Source organism: Oryctolagus cuniculus, chromosome 4 (genome assembly GCF_964237555.1).
Source record: "Oryctolagus cuniculus chromosome 4, mOryCun1.1, whole genome shotgun sequence".
Taxonomy (NCBI): domain Eukaryota; kingdom Metazoa; phylum Chordata; class Mammalia; order Lagomorpha; family Leporidae; genus Oryctolagus; species Oryctolagus cuniculus.
The window spans coordinates 174,757,066-174,772,482 of NC_091435.1; the positions used below are offsets into that span (position 1 = coordinate 174,757,066).

At 62.3% G+C, this 15,417-nt stretch overlaps 1 protein-coding gene across 8 annotated transcripts in view; it reads right to left on the reverse strand.

Annotated features, from left to right (window-relative positions):
• Positions 1 to 15,417, reverse strand: part of SCN5A (sodium voltage-gated channel alpha subunit 5) — a 79,908-nt gene that overhangs the window by 26,292 nt on the left and 38,199 nt on the right. For 7 of the 8 annotated variants that reach the window (XM_070073051.1, XM_070073045.1, XM_070073049.1 and 4 more), the window contains 4 exons: positions 12,608 to 12,740; positions 11,642 to 11,880; positions 2,740 to 2,913; positions 1,539 to 1,895 (listed from right to left, as the gene is read on the reverse strand). In XM_070073051.1, coding sequence (XP_069929152.1) covers positions 1,539 to 1,895; positions 2,740 to 2,913; positions 11,642 to 11,880; positions 12,608 to 12,740 — 903 coding nt within the window. The remainder of the gene's footprint in view (positions 1 to 1,538; positions 1,896 to 2,739; positions 2,914 to 11,641; positions 11,881 to 12,607; positions 12,741 to 15,417) is intronic. The other variant, XM_070073050.1, reaches the window with a different exon arrangement.

The following is a 15,417-nucleotide window of genomic DNA, read 5'->3' on the forward strand; positions in this document are numbered from 1 at the left end:
CTGTGCGCTGGGCTCTACGCTGGGCCACAGCTGGCTGGTCCTGCCCCGGTCTGGTTGAGCACGTGGGAGGGGTAAGTCGGCAGGTGCATGGAGGGGCTCTGGGATCTATAGCCCACAGGACTCGGCCCCCAGCTAGGAGCCGATGTGACCATGCAGCCTACACAGAGACACAAGAGCTACGGCAGGAGCAGGGGCGAGGCCTGAGCGTGTGTGGGTCTCCCATGGACCCAGGAAGGGCCTCCGGGTCTCAGCCTGAACTGCCGACTTGCCTCCACCTTTGTCGTCCTGCATTGAAGACTGCAGTCTGTCTCAACTCCAAGTCAGCCACAGTGTAGACACAGGGCAAGGTGCGCCTGGCCTAGGGAGCACTGGTGGCCCCTCGTGCTGGGGAAGCTGGAGTCTCACCACAGCTGCCCAGGGTGACATCGACAAAGTGTCAGGGAGCCCAGAGTCACCAGGCCGCCCCCTGGCTGCACCTGTGCCCGGCTCACCCTGCCCCGTCCCTCTTCAGCAGGCCGGTTCATCATCAGCTCAAAAGCCTCCCCAGGAAGGCCGCCTCCACGGCCAGCCTGAGGTATTGGACTGGCTGGAGCCCACCCTCCACACCTCCCCGTTCTCTGGGGTTGTGTGGGGGGGCAGGCCACGCCTACCTCTGTATGCACGACTCGCGTGCAACAGGGTATCTGCTGGGCTGAGTTGAAAAAGCACCTGGGGTGAGTGGCCTGGTGGTTCATGCTTACGTGCCACACCAGAGGGCCGGGAGCGCGTCTGCCTCCACTCCTGACGTCAGTGCCTGCTAAGACCCTGGAGGGCAGAACTGGTTGCCCGCAGGAGGCTGGGTTGAGTCCCTGGTTCTTGGCTTCAGCTTCAGCCAGGAGCCACTGAGGGCACGTGGGGAGTAAACCAACGGAGGGCGCACACTCTCCCTGTCCAGCAACAAACTACGAGACGAACACTGGCGTGATCATTCGCTGACAGGGGAGGGTAGGAAGACAACGGCCAGACGGGGGGACACTGAAAGTAAGTGAACAGGAAGCAGGCAGAGCACCACGCAACACAGAACGAGAGGGCGTGAGCGCGCGCAGACAGCTGGGTGGACGGAGGGCACCGCTGAGAGAGAGTGATGGGGAACGGATGAATGGCTGGGAGAGACAGAAATGGACGTGCCCGTGTCAGAGAGCGTGAATGGGGCTGACGGACAGACACATGGACGGATGAGCGGAGGCGCCGACTGAAGAATGGGTAAGTGGAGCACGGATGGGAATCCGCACGGAGGGCTGCTCAGGGGGCAGACAGGTGAAAGAATGACCGGGTGACCGCACAGGTGGATTCAGGCCAGCGCATATACACCGCTAAGTGTTGACGGGCAGCGAGTGCAGTTGACGGGCAGTGAGATGGACGGAGCACTGGGCAGTGATGGCGGGCGGGCAGGTGAGCGGGTGATCCCACGGAGAGGGCACTGAGTGAGTGGGATGAAGGGGGGGGACAGACGGATGACGGGGTGTGTGTGTGTGCGCGTGCGTCCCGGGGTCACTCACCACGAGGTTGCCAATGACCATGACGAGCAGGAAGACCAGCAGGCACAGCGACTGCCCGGACACCTCCATGCAGTCCCACATGGTCTCGATCCACTCGCCACAGAGGATGCGGAAGATGATGAGGAAGGCGTGGAAGAAGTCCATCATGTGCCAGCGGGGCAGCAGGCCGGCGTCGCTGATGCGGTGCCTCTGCTCCGAGTAGTTCTTCCCGAACAGCTGCATGCCCACCACGGCGAAGATGAAGACGATGATGGCCAGCACCAGCGTCAGGTTCCCCAGCGCGCCCACCGAGTTCCCGATGATCTTGATGAGCGTGTTCAGGGTGGGCCACGACTTGGCCAGCTTGAAGACCCGCAGCTGGGGAAGGGGGCGGCGAGGGTCTCTGTGAGGGGCGTCAGTGCCCGGAACCCCCTCCCGTACGCCAGCCCCGCCTCAAAGCCTGGGAGCCCCGGGAGGCCCCACAGCTGCGGCTCTGAGTGCACACGCCTGTCCCCGGCCCTGCCTGGGGCTTCGCCGTGTTCCGCTCAGCCCGGCAGCTCCAGCCCCGTCTCCGCAGGCCCCCTTGCTGCCAGGAGCTGCCCACTAGAGTCTCCCAACCAGAGGCCCACCCTCGTCTGGGGTCCCTGGGGCCAGCCCAAATCAGGATGCATCCGGGCACCTCCACCGTCCCTTCCCGCCTGGAGGAGGTGGCAGGTGCTTCACTTGCTGAATACCTGGGGTGTGCCAGGCCCCGTGCGTAGGAGGCATTAACCCCTTCAGAACCACAGCCTTCCCTGCAGCCCTGCCATCCCACCTTCCTGCCTCCAAAGTGGAGCCACTCATGGTGCTCAGACCCTCCTCCAGGGAGCCTCCCCCACCACACCTCCAGCCCCCCATCACCCGAGACCTCCTGAACCTGACTCTGAACTTGAACAAGGTTCCCAGGCGGTCTGTGTGCCCTGGTTTACAGAGCACTGATTCGGAAATCAGCAGACCTGGCCCCGCCCTACAGCTCTCCAGCCCGGGGCGCTGTCAGGACTGAGGAGGGTTCCACGGACCACAGGGGCCGTGCAGGTCAGCAGGAGCGCCGGCCCCACCCTCCACCCCACTCGGGCCGGGCACCAGGGGCACCTCGCAAATGCTGTGGATCAAGGCAGGTGTGCGAGGGGTGACCTCACGGCTGCGCCCCGCCCCGCCCGCCCCGCGCAGGCGCAGGCAGTACCAGGCGGAAGGAGCGCAGCACCGACAGGTTGCCCATGCGGGACAGGCCCAGCTCCATGAGGCTCAGGATGACGATGATGCTGTCGAAGATGTTCCAGCCCTGCTGGAAGTAGTAGTAGGGGTCCAGGGCGATGATCTTGAAGGTCATCTCGGCCGTGAAGATCCCGGTGAAGACCTGGGGAGGCGGCAGGAGTCAGCGGCTGACGCGGCAGTGACCCTCTGGCCAGCGGGGGCAGCCTCGACTGTCCCTCCTGGGCCGCCAGCTCTGCCTCCTCGGCTGCGGCCCCGCCCCCAGGGGCCAGCTTGGTCACCACGCACGCCCCCGCCTGGCCTTCAGAAAGAGCCTGGGGACTCACAGGGGAGGGGGAGCAGGTGGGAGCCAACCCAGCCCCGGGCCCCTCAGCCCGCGTCTCTGCAGGAAGCCACGTGCACGCGGCCCCACCGAGGCTATGGCGTCCGGGCCTTGTCCGCCCTGCTGGGCTCTGCTCGACGCGGTCATCACCAGCCACCATCTCTCAGGGGCGTCTGTGGACCGGGTCCTGGGCACGGACTCTTTAATCTGCGTGGCTGCCCAGTGAGGAAAGTCTCACGGCCCCACCTCACAGCTAAGGGAACGGAGGCACCAAGCGAGGCCGGCCTGGGGTTCTGTGGCCAGCATGCTTGGGGAGCCACGGCCGCCCTCCCCCAACCCCGAACGTTCCTGAGTGGGCTGTGCCTGGCTCGTTGGCTCACGGCTCCTGAGCTGCCCAGCCTTGGCTAGCAGAGCCTGGCGGTGAGGCCAGGCAGCTGTGACCACAGCCAACTGCCCCCAGCTGTGCCAGGGCAGCCACGGAGCCCAGTTCCCGGAGCGGGTGTGTCCTGCGGGAAACCAAGGACCTTCCTGGCCGCGCGGAAGAGCTGGGGGCAGTCTGGGGGCACCCAGGGTCTTTCGCAGGAAAGGGCTGGGGTCAGAGGGCCAGGGTCTCCCTGGGAACAGGGTCAGGCCTACAGCAGCTGGGAGGAGGTGGGGGCCAGACGCAGGGGCACAAGTGGAGACCTGCCCGGCACCTCACACCCACGAACCCCTCTGCTCAGAAGAGGCGCCGTGGAGGCAGGCCAGGGCCGGGGCAGGTGGGGGGCTCGTCTGCACTGCCACACGGGGCACCTCACAACCTCAGCGGCCCCTGCACTGCCTGGGGCCCCCGGGGGGCCTCTTCCTCCCCCCAAAGCTGGGCTCCCAAGGAAGGGAGCTGCCTCCATATCGTCCAGCCTGGGCTCAGGCTCCCTGGGCCTCCCCGGTCTGGGAGAGGTGTCCCTGGGGTCTGCCCCCAGCCCCCCACCCCCAGGGCGGGCGCCCTCGCTGGGCACTCTCCTGGGCCGTGTCTGCCCGCACGGCAGACCCCCTGCCTGGGCCCTGGGTCTACCCTAGCGCCTGCCTGGGCCTGGCCGCCAGGCTTCCCAGCGAACACCAGCACCCGCCCAGGAAGGCCCTGCTTCGCTGTGTCCAGATTCTCAGCCGTGGGGGCGGCAGGGCGAGCTCCTGGCCCCTCGGGGCCCACGGGCCTCACTGGAAGCTCTGGCAGCGGGACTGAGAAGGCCCCAGGCCTGTGCAGTCGGAGTCTGCCCGCTGTGGGACCCCCGCGCGGCTGGAGGTCTGGGGAGAGCTGTTTCCAGCCCCGGTCTCCAGCTTGGCGCACTCCGGAGTTGCCGGGGGAGCTGCAGGAACACGGGTGTCCCGGCTCCCAGCCAAGCCTGTGGCTGCGGCCCGGGCACGGAGCAGTGCGGGAGGCGGGGGCAGGCTTCCCAAGGCCATGGCCGCACCGCGGTGGCTTCAGACGGGCGGTCTGGGGCTGGTGTCTCGCCTCTTTGGGCCTTAGGTGTCAGGGGGAGCCCTCCTGGGGCTAGGGATGGGCTATGGCCGCTCGCTCCGGCAGGGTTTATCACACCAAGAGCTCAGAGCCCCAGGCCCACGCGCGGCGGTGTCAACAGCTCTGCGTGTTTTCTGGGCTTGCTGGGGCCTGGCGTGGCGGCTCCGTGTGTGGGGACCCCTTCCCTGATTTCCGGTGGGAGGTACAACCGTCAGCGCCATGTAGGTTCCCAGGACGTGGGGCGACTGGGCCATGGCCCCATCTTCAGTGGAGTAACGCGCCATGCACCGTAAACCTGCGGTTAGAACCTCGTGAGCGGCCGTCGTGCCCACGAACCACAGCCCACGCCGCCGCGCGGATGAATCCAGGCCTGTGACACGCCGTCTCGGTCCCTGAGAAACGCCACGGCCAGCGACCGTGCCTCCCTGCAGGTTTTGGAGGAACCTCTTCGATCACATTCGGAGAGCAGAGGTCTGGAGATGGGGTGTCCAGGGCGCGGAACTGCGGAGCGCCCCCTGGGGACAGGTTCCGCGGATCCCGCGGACGGCGGGCGCGCAGCTGGGGCCCTCAACGAGGTCGATGCTGGGTCCTGCGCTCTGTTACCTTTTCTCACTGGCGTCTTTATTTTTTAATAATTTATTTATTTGAGAGGCAGAGTTACAGACACAGAGAGGGAGAGACAGAGGGAGGGGTCTTCCATCTGCTGGTTCACTCCCCAAATGGCCAAAATGGCTGGAGCCGGGCTGACCCGAAGCCAGGAGCCAGGAGCTTCTTCCTGGTCTCCCACGCAGGTGCAGGGGCCCAAGCACTTGGGCCATCTTCTACTGCTTCCCCAGGCCACAGCAGAGAGCTGGATCAGAAGTGGAGCAGCCAGGACTCGAACTGGCGCCCACACAGGATGCCAGCAGTGCCGGCGGAGCCCTTCCGGCTGTGCCAAGCGCCGGCCCTCTCACCGAGGTCTTACTGCACACTTCCTTCACCTTCGCGTTTCTTGCCTGTGAAGTCGCCTGTTCACGTCTTTCGCTTATTGTTCCATCAGGATGCCTGCCTTTTCCGTGTTGTTTATAGTCACACTTTATATACTGAGTCTACTATGTGTATTGCACAATTTTCCTGGCTTGTGGTTTACTTTTATTGTATTTTTCAAATCGCAAAATACTTTAAGGATACGTATGCATATTTAAAGACAGAATGAAGAGTACCTCTGTACCCTCCACCAAATTCTGCCGAACACTAACATTTCCTTCCATATTTGTTTCAAATCTTGCTTCATTTTTCCATACAAAATAGTAGTACAATGATTAGATGGCATTTGTTATGTGCCAGGCGCTGTTTAAAATCATTTAATCCTCACGACTGGGGCTGGCGCTGTGGCGCAGTGGGTTAAGCTGCCGTCTGCAGTGCCGGCAGCCCACACGGGCACCAGTTTGAGTCCTGGCTGCTCTACTTCCGATCCAGCCCCCTGCTGATGCGCCTGGGGAAGCAGTGGAGGACGGCCCGAGTGCTTGGCCCCTGCACCCACATAGGAGACCCAGAGGAAGCTCCCGGCTCTTGGTTTCACCCTGGCCCAGCTCTGGCTGGTGTGGCCATTTGGGGAGTGAACCAGCGGATGCAAGACCTCTTTCTCTCACTCTAACTCTTTCAAATAAACACACAGTCTTTCAAAAAGGAAAGAAATCCCCATGATCACCCTATGAGGTATGCCAAGTGTGTCAGCCTGGTTTCAGGGGAGGGGACCTGGCACACAAGCTAAGCCACGGCGCCAGATGATGTCCCCACCAGGCGCTGCCACAGGCAATGCGGAGCCACCTGAGGCCCTGGTCATCCCGGGCACCCGCCGTGCCAGATCGGTGTGCATCACTCGGCACGTGTTCTCGTGTGTTTGAAGCATGTCGCGTGATGCACAGATTTCGGCATTACTCCCAGCCCGCTGCACGCGGGTGCTGCTGGAGGTGCCCTGTCTTTCACCTCCTTTCATTCACACCCTACAGAGGCGCGACCGTGCGGCTCTGAGGGGTGGACTCACGTCTGCTCCAGCTGCCCCCGCTGGCACGGCCCTGTGCAGACGGCTGACGCTTTCTGAAGACGAGATGTGCCGCACGGCTGAGCTGCAGGCGACGGCCACGCCAGCTCCGCTCTCCATGGACCTGCGCCGGTCCCACCTCCCAGGCCGCACGCGGAGTGCAGTTCTGAGTCTGATGGCGAGGACTGGCAGACCCACGGCGCTCACGCTCCTCTTCGGTTGTTCACTGCCGTCCTAACTCCTCTCTGTGGTCCGGGCGTCATTTCCCGTGCCCCGACACCCCGCTGCCCCTCGGCGTGCCAGCGTTGCCGACCGCCTGACTTCCGTGCCCTCCCAGTCGAGTGTTTTCCGTGGTATCAGCTCCGTCGGTGGTGCGGGTCATTGGCTGTCAGCCCCCTGTTTGGTGTGTGCAGATACTGAGTTCTAACTCAGGTGAACTGAGCCATCTGCTCATTCACAAGACGGACTTCTCCGGCTTGCTGAAGCCAGACTTCCCCACCCCACGCTCGTCAACGCTTTCTCCTCCTGTTACTGAGGAAGTTTTAAATTTGCCTTTGTCACACGTGGGGATCAAACGCAGCTGCCCGCACCTAGTTTATGGCGTGGTGCAGGCGGGGTTCCCAGCAGCGCTGCCGACAGGCCGCCTTTCCCAGCCCCGATGGGGTCGTCTCTGCCGCGGCTGCCGCGTCGCAGGGCCCCAGCTCCGCCGTCTCACCTCTGCACCAGGGCTATGTCTTCAGCTTCACTGTGTCTTCATACGCGGCAGCAACTCCGCACCCCCTCCATCCACTTCCCTCTCAAGGCCCCACTTTTCATATGAATGTGAGGATGATCCTATCCAGTTCCATGCACAAGTGCTGCGATCCTGACCGGAGTCGCACGGAGCTGCAGGCTGATTTGGGACGCGCTGGTGCCTCTACAATACTTAGCTGGCTCTCAGGAAACCCCACCTCCCTCCCACCAGAATCTAACGTGGGTAGTGAGTGCGCATCCATTACCACGGCGGGGCTCTCGTTAGCTCTAACGCCTCTGCGAGGGATTTTCTTGGATTATTCCTAATTCAGCAGATAACCTGGAAGGCGGTGTCAGGCCTGTTTGCCCTCCTTCTGCCTCCTCTTCGCCCCTCGGCACTACATCCTGGGACGCTCCTTAGGCTGAACTTCACGCTCTTTGATTATCCTCCCAGCTGCCTTCATCTGGTATTTGGTTTGTATACTGAGAGTTAACCTCAATGGCTAGATTTTTCATTCCTAGTATTTGATTTGGCTCTTCCTCAAAAGGTTGTCTTATTCTTTTCTTGTGTTTCTGATTCTTTCTTTTATGTCTTTGGTTGATTCGAACATTGTTACTTAGCACCTCCAGCCGGCAGTTCTACCATGTGACACCTGTGAGAGGGGTGTGTGTGTGTGTGTGTGTGTGTGTGTGTCTGTGGCTCGGGTGGACTGGCTCCTTGGAAGCTTTGTACTGTGGGGAACCCAGCCTGGCCTGGGAGAAAGGCTGGCCACCCCAGGGGGGTCGAGTGATGGCCCCCGTGATCACTTCATAAGCTCATTCGTCGTTCGCAGACTTCCGGACAATGGACCCCACACCTGTGTGCACCAAGTCCTCGTCACAAGCTTCCTCCCGTTGCCCTGGCGGACACACGCTCCTCTGTCACCTCCCAGCGCCTGGCGGACACACGCTCCTCTGTCACCTCCCAGCGCCTGGCGGGCACACGCTCCTCTGTCACCTCCCAGCGCCAGGCGGGCACACGCTCCTCTGTCACCTCCCAGCGCCAGGCGGGCACTGCTCTTCACTACCTCACTGAACGGATGCCAGGCTGTGGCTTGGGGGTTTTCTCCAACACCGAGCTGATGCGGAATTGTCCTTGGTATCAGGGACGGGGCTTCTGGGTGGTGATGAGGCCGTGGGAGCACTGCCCTCAGGAAAGGGTTAAAGCTGTCATGGAAGGAGCAGGAGGGTCCCTGGGAGGGTCACCGGGGGGTGACTGCAGGAGGGGGGTCACAGAGGAGGGGGGTGAGTACAGGAGGGGTGAGTACAGGAGAGGGGTGAGTACAGGAGGGGGGTCAGTGCAGGAGGAGGGGTGAGTACAGGACAGGGCGGGTCACTGCAGGAGGGGGGTCAGTGCAGGAGGAGGGGTGAGTACAGGACAGGGCGGGTCACTGCATGAGGGGGGTCACTACAGGACAGGGTGGGTCACTGCAGGAGGAGGGGTGAGTACAGGACAGGGCGGGTCACTGCAGGAGTGGGGTCAGTGCAGGAGGAGGGGTGAGTACAGGACAGGGCGGGTCACTGCAGGAGGGGGGTCAGTGCAGGAGGGTTGAGTACAGGACAGGGCGGGTCACTGCAGGAGGGGGCTAGAACAATAAAAATCCAGCAAACATTTGAGTTCCTCAGCTCCATCTCCTACTTCCACTGTCCACAGACGGAAGGTCTCATCTCTCTGCACTGACTAAAGCCATCCTCGGCCACCAGGTCAGCACCCCTCACCTACCCTCCCCCACCCGGTGTCACCACAGAGCCCTTCCCGGTGCTTCGCTGGGTTTTTAAGTCCCTCTTTGCGTCTGGCCTCCGGGACTGTTTTGTTCTCATGCACTTAACTCTGCATTTCAAAAGACGTTTGCTGCATTTTTCGGTTATATTTTAATTGCTTTTCGACAGGAAACTTTTCTGGCTTTCTTGTCCATAGTCCTCCTGGGGGTAGTAGCTTCGCCTGCTTTTGACCTTTTTTTATGATTCGAGTCAAATCTACCCGTATTCTCCTGTACGGTCTGTTTCTGGAGCAAGTTTAGAAAGGCTTTTCCCTGGGGCTGGCGCTGTGGTGTAGCGGGTAAAGCCGCTGCCTGCAGGGCTGGCATCCCGAATGGGCGCTGGTTTGAGTCCTGGCTGCTCCACTTCTGATCCAGCTCTCTGCTGTGCCTGGGAAAGCAGTGGAAGATGGCCAAGTCCTTGGGCCCTGCACCTGTGTGGGAGACCTGGAAGAAGCTCCTGGTTCCTGGCTTTGAATTGGCGCAGCTCTGGCCGTTGCGGCCACCTGAGAGTGAACCAGCAGATGAAAGACCCCCCCCCCTCTCTCTGCCTCTGCCTCTGTCTCTCTGTAACTCTGCCTTCAAATAAATAAATACATCTTAAAAAAAGGCTTTGCCATGCCAGGATTGTTTGTGCATGTTTATTTTGTGGTCTTTTTTGTATTTAATATTTAAATCACCTATAATATATTCAGCGCAAGAAACTAAAAGCCGGAGGTACTAACAGCGTGCTCTCCAAACAGAACAAGACCCAGTGTAACCCAGCTACACCGCCTGCTAGCAGCAGCCGAGCCACATGTTTAACACGAGTGCAACTTGACCACGACGCAAGGAGCCGGCGGGGCCGCTGGTGCTCCTACCACACTGACCCGCTGCTCAGACCGGCGCCACGGTGACATCTCAACGCCACCACCGACAATGAAACCTCGCGGCCACCATCTGAAGGCCACTCAACTCTCCCAACAGCGCCAGAGACGCCTGCACACCCAGACACGGCTTTCGCTTTTGTTTGCATACAGAAGGAGAGAGGACAGGACCATCACAGCACAGGGGACAGGACCGTCACAGCACAGGGCACGAGAACATTGTCTGCTGCGGAAAACCACCCGAGTCCTGGGGCTGGAAAGCAGCTCAGAGGAGAGAACCCCCAACTCCCTGGTGTGGGAGACCCGCCTGCCCCGGGGGCCGCCTGAGCAGCTGCGCCCAGACAGGGCTGGCTCTTCGTAAGCCAGGGCTTAGACCCAACAGGGGTCGTGTCTGGGATGACCACGGCCTGCTCTAGGGCCCCCGGACAAGGGCTGACCCTGTCCACAAGTAGAGCGCCACCGTGGCCCTGCCTGCAGGAGTCGAGAGACAGCGGCTTCACGTCCAACCGTCCAACCACGCCCTCCTGTGTCACCGCCCTCGTCTCTCGGGCTCAGCTCCCGTATACATGGTGAGACAGGAGCGATTTTATCTCAAGAAGGAAAACCAGAGTGCGAATCCGAACGTTCCGACTTCCAGGGTCAGTCCTCTAACAGCGGTAATCCCACGGCCACCATCTACTTTGAGTGCTTATTGTTTATCAAACTCCCAGTCAAGCGCATTTGCGCATTATCTTAGTCAACCCTCATTAGCTCCCCAGGAGGCTAATGTCACCACACTAATCTTACACTTATCACATTCAACAAATACTCACTCTGCCCACTACTGAGACCAAGAGTTAACAAGAACTGAGTAAGAATTCCAGTCTGATCTACTCATTCCATCCACCCACCCACCACCCGCCCATTCATGCATTCGTCCACACATCCATCCTCCCATTCAGTGGCCACCTGTCTTTCCATCCATCCATCCACCCGTCCACCACCCGTCTACCACCCGCCCATTCATGCATCCATCCACCCATCCATCTACCCACCCGTCCACCACCCGTCTACCACCCACCCACCCATCCACCCATTCAGTGGCCACCGTCTTTCCATCCGTCCACCCCCTGTCCACCACCCATCCATCTACTGTTTGCTCATTCATCCAGCCACCCACCCGTCCACCACCCGCCCATTCATGCATTCGTCCACACATCCATCCACCCATTCAATGGCCACCGTCTTTCCATCCGTCCACCTATTCATTCATCCACTTGTCCACCTGTCCGCCCATCCACCCGCCCATGCCCCACCCACCTGTACTCCTGTATTTCCCTCGCCCCCTCCCTCCCACCACCCACCCATCTTTGGTCCGTCACACAGTGCTGGCGCTCCTCTGTGCAAGCTCCGTGCACGTCCCCCTCCTCTGCTCGCTGCACAGTGGCGGCCCACCCCAGCTCGGTGTCGGTGACCCCTGGGCACCTTCATAAACCTTTCACCCCAGTCTCCACTCCCAGTGCATCTCTCTCAGCTCCTAACAGCTGCTCCGGGCTCCCTCCCTCCGCCAAGGCGTCACCCACGGACCTCTGCCCTCAGAAGGTGCTCCGCGTGCAGGCTCCGCGGGCCGCGCCCTCCCGGGGGAGCCCCGCGAGCTTACCAGGTTCCCGACCTGCAACATCTCCTCGAATTCGGTGGTCATGTTGTAGTGCTCCAGCGCCATGAAGAGCGTGTTGAGCACGATGCACGTGGTGATGGTGAGGTCGGCGAACGGGTCCATGACCACAAACTTCACTCTCTGCTTGACGGCCAGCCACAGCGGGCAGCACTCCCAGATCAGGCAGCGCTGGGCAAAGTGGTTCCAGCACGGCGGGCACTTGCGGCGGGACTCCTCCAGCTCTGCGGGCACAGCCGGGGGTTAGGGGTCTGCTTGGGCGCGTCCTGGCATCTGGTGCCGTCCCAGAAAAGAGCCACCGCCCGCTGCAAGGCCACAGGACAGGGACTGGGCAGGGAAGGCGAAGGACACGGGAGACTGGGACAGGACAGGTGGGGACGCAGGTGGGCCCCCGGGGACCAGGCCCCCATGGAGATGTGGGGCTGCTCGGAGGAGGGCGGCTGAAATGACCAGAGTCAGCGGAAAGACTGGAACATGTGGACGTGTGGGGCCTGTCAGGTCAGATGGGCAAGCCTGGGGCAGATGAGAAACATCTGGGCAGGGCGCCAAGGGCAGCCTGGTCAGGTGTGGGGCTGGTGGGACAGCTGGGGGATGCTGGGAGGAGTGGCTGGCACGAGGCTACGCAGCATGGGTGAGCTGGCCTGGGATGGTCCGACAGGGACCTGGAGAGGCGTGAGGACGGGCTGGGGCCGATACAAGCCTGGGCAGGCCGGGGCCGGGGTGGAGATACCTGGGACAGGCCAGGACACTGTGGCCGTCTGGAAGAAACACAGACAAGCGGGTACCCGGGGGAAAGCAAGGTGCAACAGATGACAGACGCCCTGGGCTGGGCGAGGGCGTGGAACCCAGGACGGCTGTCATGTCCAACTCAGGCCCAGCAGCTGGGCAGGGTGAGGCCTGGGGCAGGCTGGGGCGGGGCGAGGCGCCTGCAGCGGGGTGGGGAGCACTGACCTTCCAGGGCGCTGGTGAGGACACTGACGGCGCTCAGGGCCCGCTGTCGCGCCCCTGGCTCCTCGAAGCCGTCTACACCTGGAGCCTGCGGGCTCAGCACCTGAGGCCCACCTGGCTCCTCCGAAGGCGTGGTCTGGGGGAACCAGGAGACGCGTGTCAGCCTGTCCCCTACTCCCCACTGAGCCTGGGGCCGTCGCTGCTGGGCAGCTGGTCCAGACCCACGGAGGCACAGCAGAGGGACGGACGGTGGATGCTGGGCTTACAGAGCCCAAGGTCAACTCCTCCCCTGGTCACAACGACCCCATGCCTCCTGCACCCGCGATCTCCTTCCTACCCCACCCCTGCTTCCGCCTCCCATCGGTGGTGGCTCCTGAGTGTGGCCAGGCGTCCGCCTGCCCCACACGCCCGTCCTGCCCCGATGCTGTCATGCCCATTAGTGCATGCAGGAGTGGCCGGGGGGTCTCAGCTGACCACGGGCTCCCCCGGGTGAACAGCAGAAAGACGCTGAAACAGAAGCCCGGAGCGCTCTCGGCTGCCGCGAATCGAACAGAAGCACAAGGCCTGGACGGGCCTGGGGAGGCAGTTTGGCTGCATTTACCCAGAAAACGCTTAACTGGCCCTGCAGCTGCTCGTCTAGTAATCTGACTTCATAAATAATTGTAGACGTGCACCCAAAATACACGTAAATGTCGTCGATGGCAGCACTGCTCCTACCACACACACGAGACAAGCAATCAATAGGCAGAATGTTAGAATCAATTATAGATCTGATCTGACTCCAACAGGGCCAGAGCGAGGCCGCTCCGCGCACGCTCTCGTGGGAGTGTCTCCAAGACAAACAGTCCGATGGAAAACACGCACATCGGGAGGACAAACGCGGATGTTAAGGGGGACACAGCGTGTGGGGAACGGGCTCGTGGTGGGAGGGTGGGAGAGGCCGTGGGCTCTGCACTCCGTGGGCTCTGCACGCTTGCATTTATTTGCGACGTGCACGCACTGTGTTCATAAGCAAAAGGACCTAGGCGGGAAACCGCGATGGGGAGTGTCCTGGCCGGGGGCGTGGCTTCGGCCTCCTCCAGGCTTCCCCAAGCTGCCCCATGGAGCCGAGGCCCTGTCATTTTTGGAGGGAGGCGGGACCACGGGCCTGGGCCATCAGCGTGGCACAGACTGTCACTCAGGAGGGCGTGGACGTAACAGACAGGGAGCACCCAGGAGGGCCACAGGCCCAGTGCCACCCGTGTCTGGCCCACAGAGCGCACACGCATGTCTTAGCTTCTCCCAGCCTCGCCCCCGCTCCTTCCCTGGGTCACGCGTCACTCCACACTCCCTCTCCTGCACCGCGGCTGGGGTGAGGGTGGCTGGCTTTGGCCAGTGGGGCGCGAGCCGGCAGGGCAGACATGCTCTCCTCGCTGCGGGTGCCGGGAATTCCCTGCAAAAGGAGCAGCCCCACGGGGCCGTAGAAGTGGAAACAGTGCCGGTGCTGGTGACAGCTCGGCGAGTTCAGGCAGCTCGGGTGCCCCACGCTCAAGTCGCTGTTCTGTGTTCTTGGGGTGCTGGGGCCCTCCCACGCCTCCACAGCAGGGTGTAAGGGGAGGAGCCGGGGACCCAGGGCAGGCAGACCCCAGCTTCCGGCTGGCACCGCAGAGGCCCCTACTACGCGCTGTGGCGTAGCAGGCTAAGCCTCTGCCTGCGGCACCCACATCCCACATGGGCACCAGTTCAAGTCCCGGCTGCTCCTCTTCTGATCCAGCTCCCTGCTGTGGCCTGGGAAAGCAGCAGAAGATGGGCCAAGGCCTCGGGCCCCTGCACCCACGTGGGAGACCGGGAAGAAGCTCCTGGCTCCTGGCCCAGCTCTAGCTTTTGTGGCCATCTGGGGAGTGAACCAGCAGATGAAGACCTTTCTCTCTCCCCCTCTCTCTAATTCCTTCACCCAAACAATCTTAAGAAAGATACTATGCTGTATCGGGATGATTTAAAGAATAATAAAAGGGCGTCCCCAGGCAGCAGCTGCAGGACAAAGTGTGGAGAGCCCTCCCGAGCCCACCCGTGGTGGCGGTGCAGCCCAGCCCAGGTGCCTGCGGCCTGCGGGAGGCGAGCGTGGCAACGTGGTGCGGTGAGTGCACAGCCGCCCGCCGTCTCTGCTGGCCGACACAGACATCGGCGCCTGCCTCCTCCCTGGACCTCTGCAGCAGCCCCGCACGGCTCCTCCCTCCCTCCCTCCCTCCCTCCCACTCCTGCCCGTGCTCTGCGTGCACCAGGGGCCCTTAACAAGTGAGTCAGCTCAGGGGACGCCTGAACCCTCCCCCCCAGCCCCGGGGTCCCTGCCACCTCCCCACTTGGAGCTGCTCCCGAATGCCTCCCCTCACCGGGCCTGCCAGCCCCAGGGCCTTTGCACTTGCCGTGCCCCTGCCCAGGACGGGACTGCTCCGCATCTCTGTGCTCCTGAAAACCACTCCCCTGTCCGGTTCAACGGCACCTCCCTGGAAGGCCTTCCCAGAGCATTCCAGAACGCGCCAAGGCAGACAAGAGGGCACGGACCGAGCCTGTTCTGTTCGCGGCCTCAGTCCTGGAGCCTGGCACCCCACTCCAGGCCGCTGCAGGAGGACGCAGGCGGATGCTGTCAGGAGGCGTGGCCTCGGGTCCCAGCTCTGCCCCCAGTTTGGCAGGTGGCCAGGGGCCAAGAGCGTGAAGGAGGGAAAGAAGGCCGTCGCCATGCCTCCTCCAGCCCGGCTGGCCCTGGGGACCGGCACCCCAGCCAGCCAAGAACACGGTCAGCGCCAGCCCCTGCTTCCCAGTGCGGATGCGCAGAA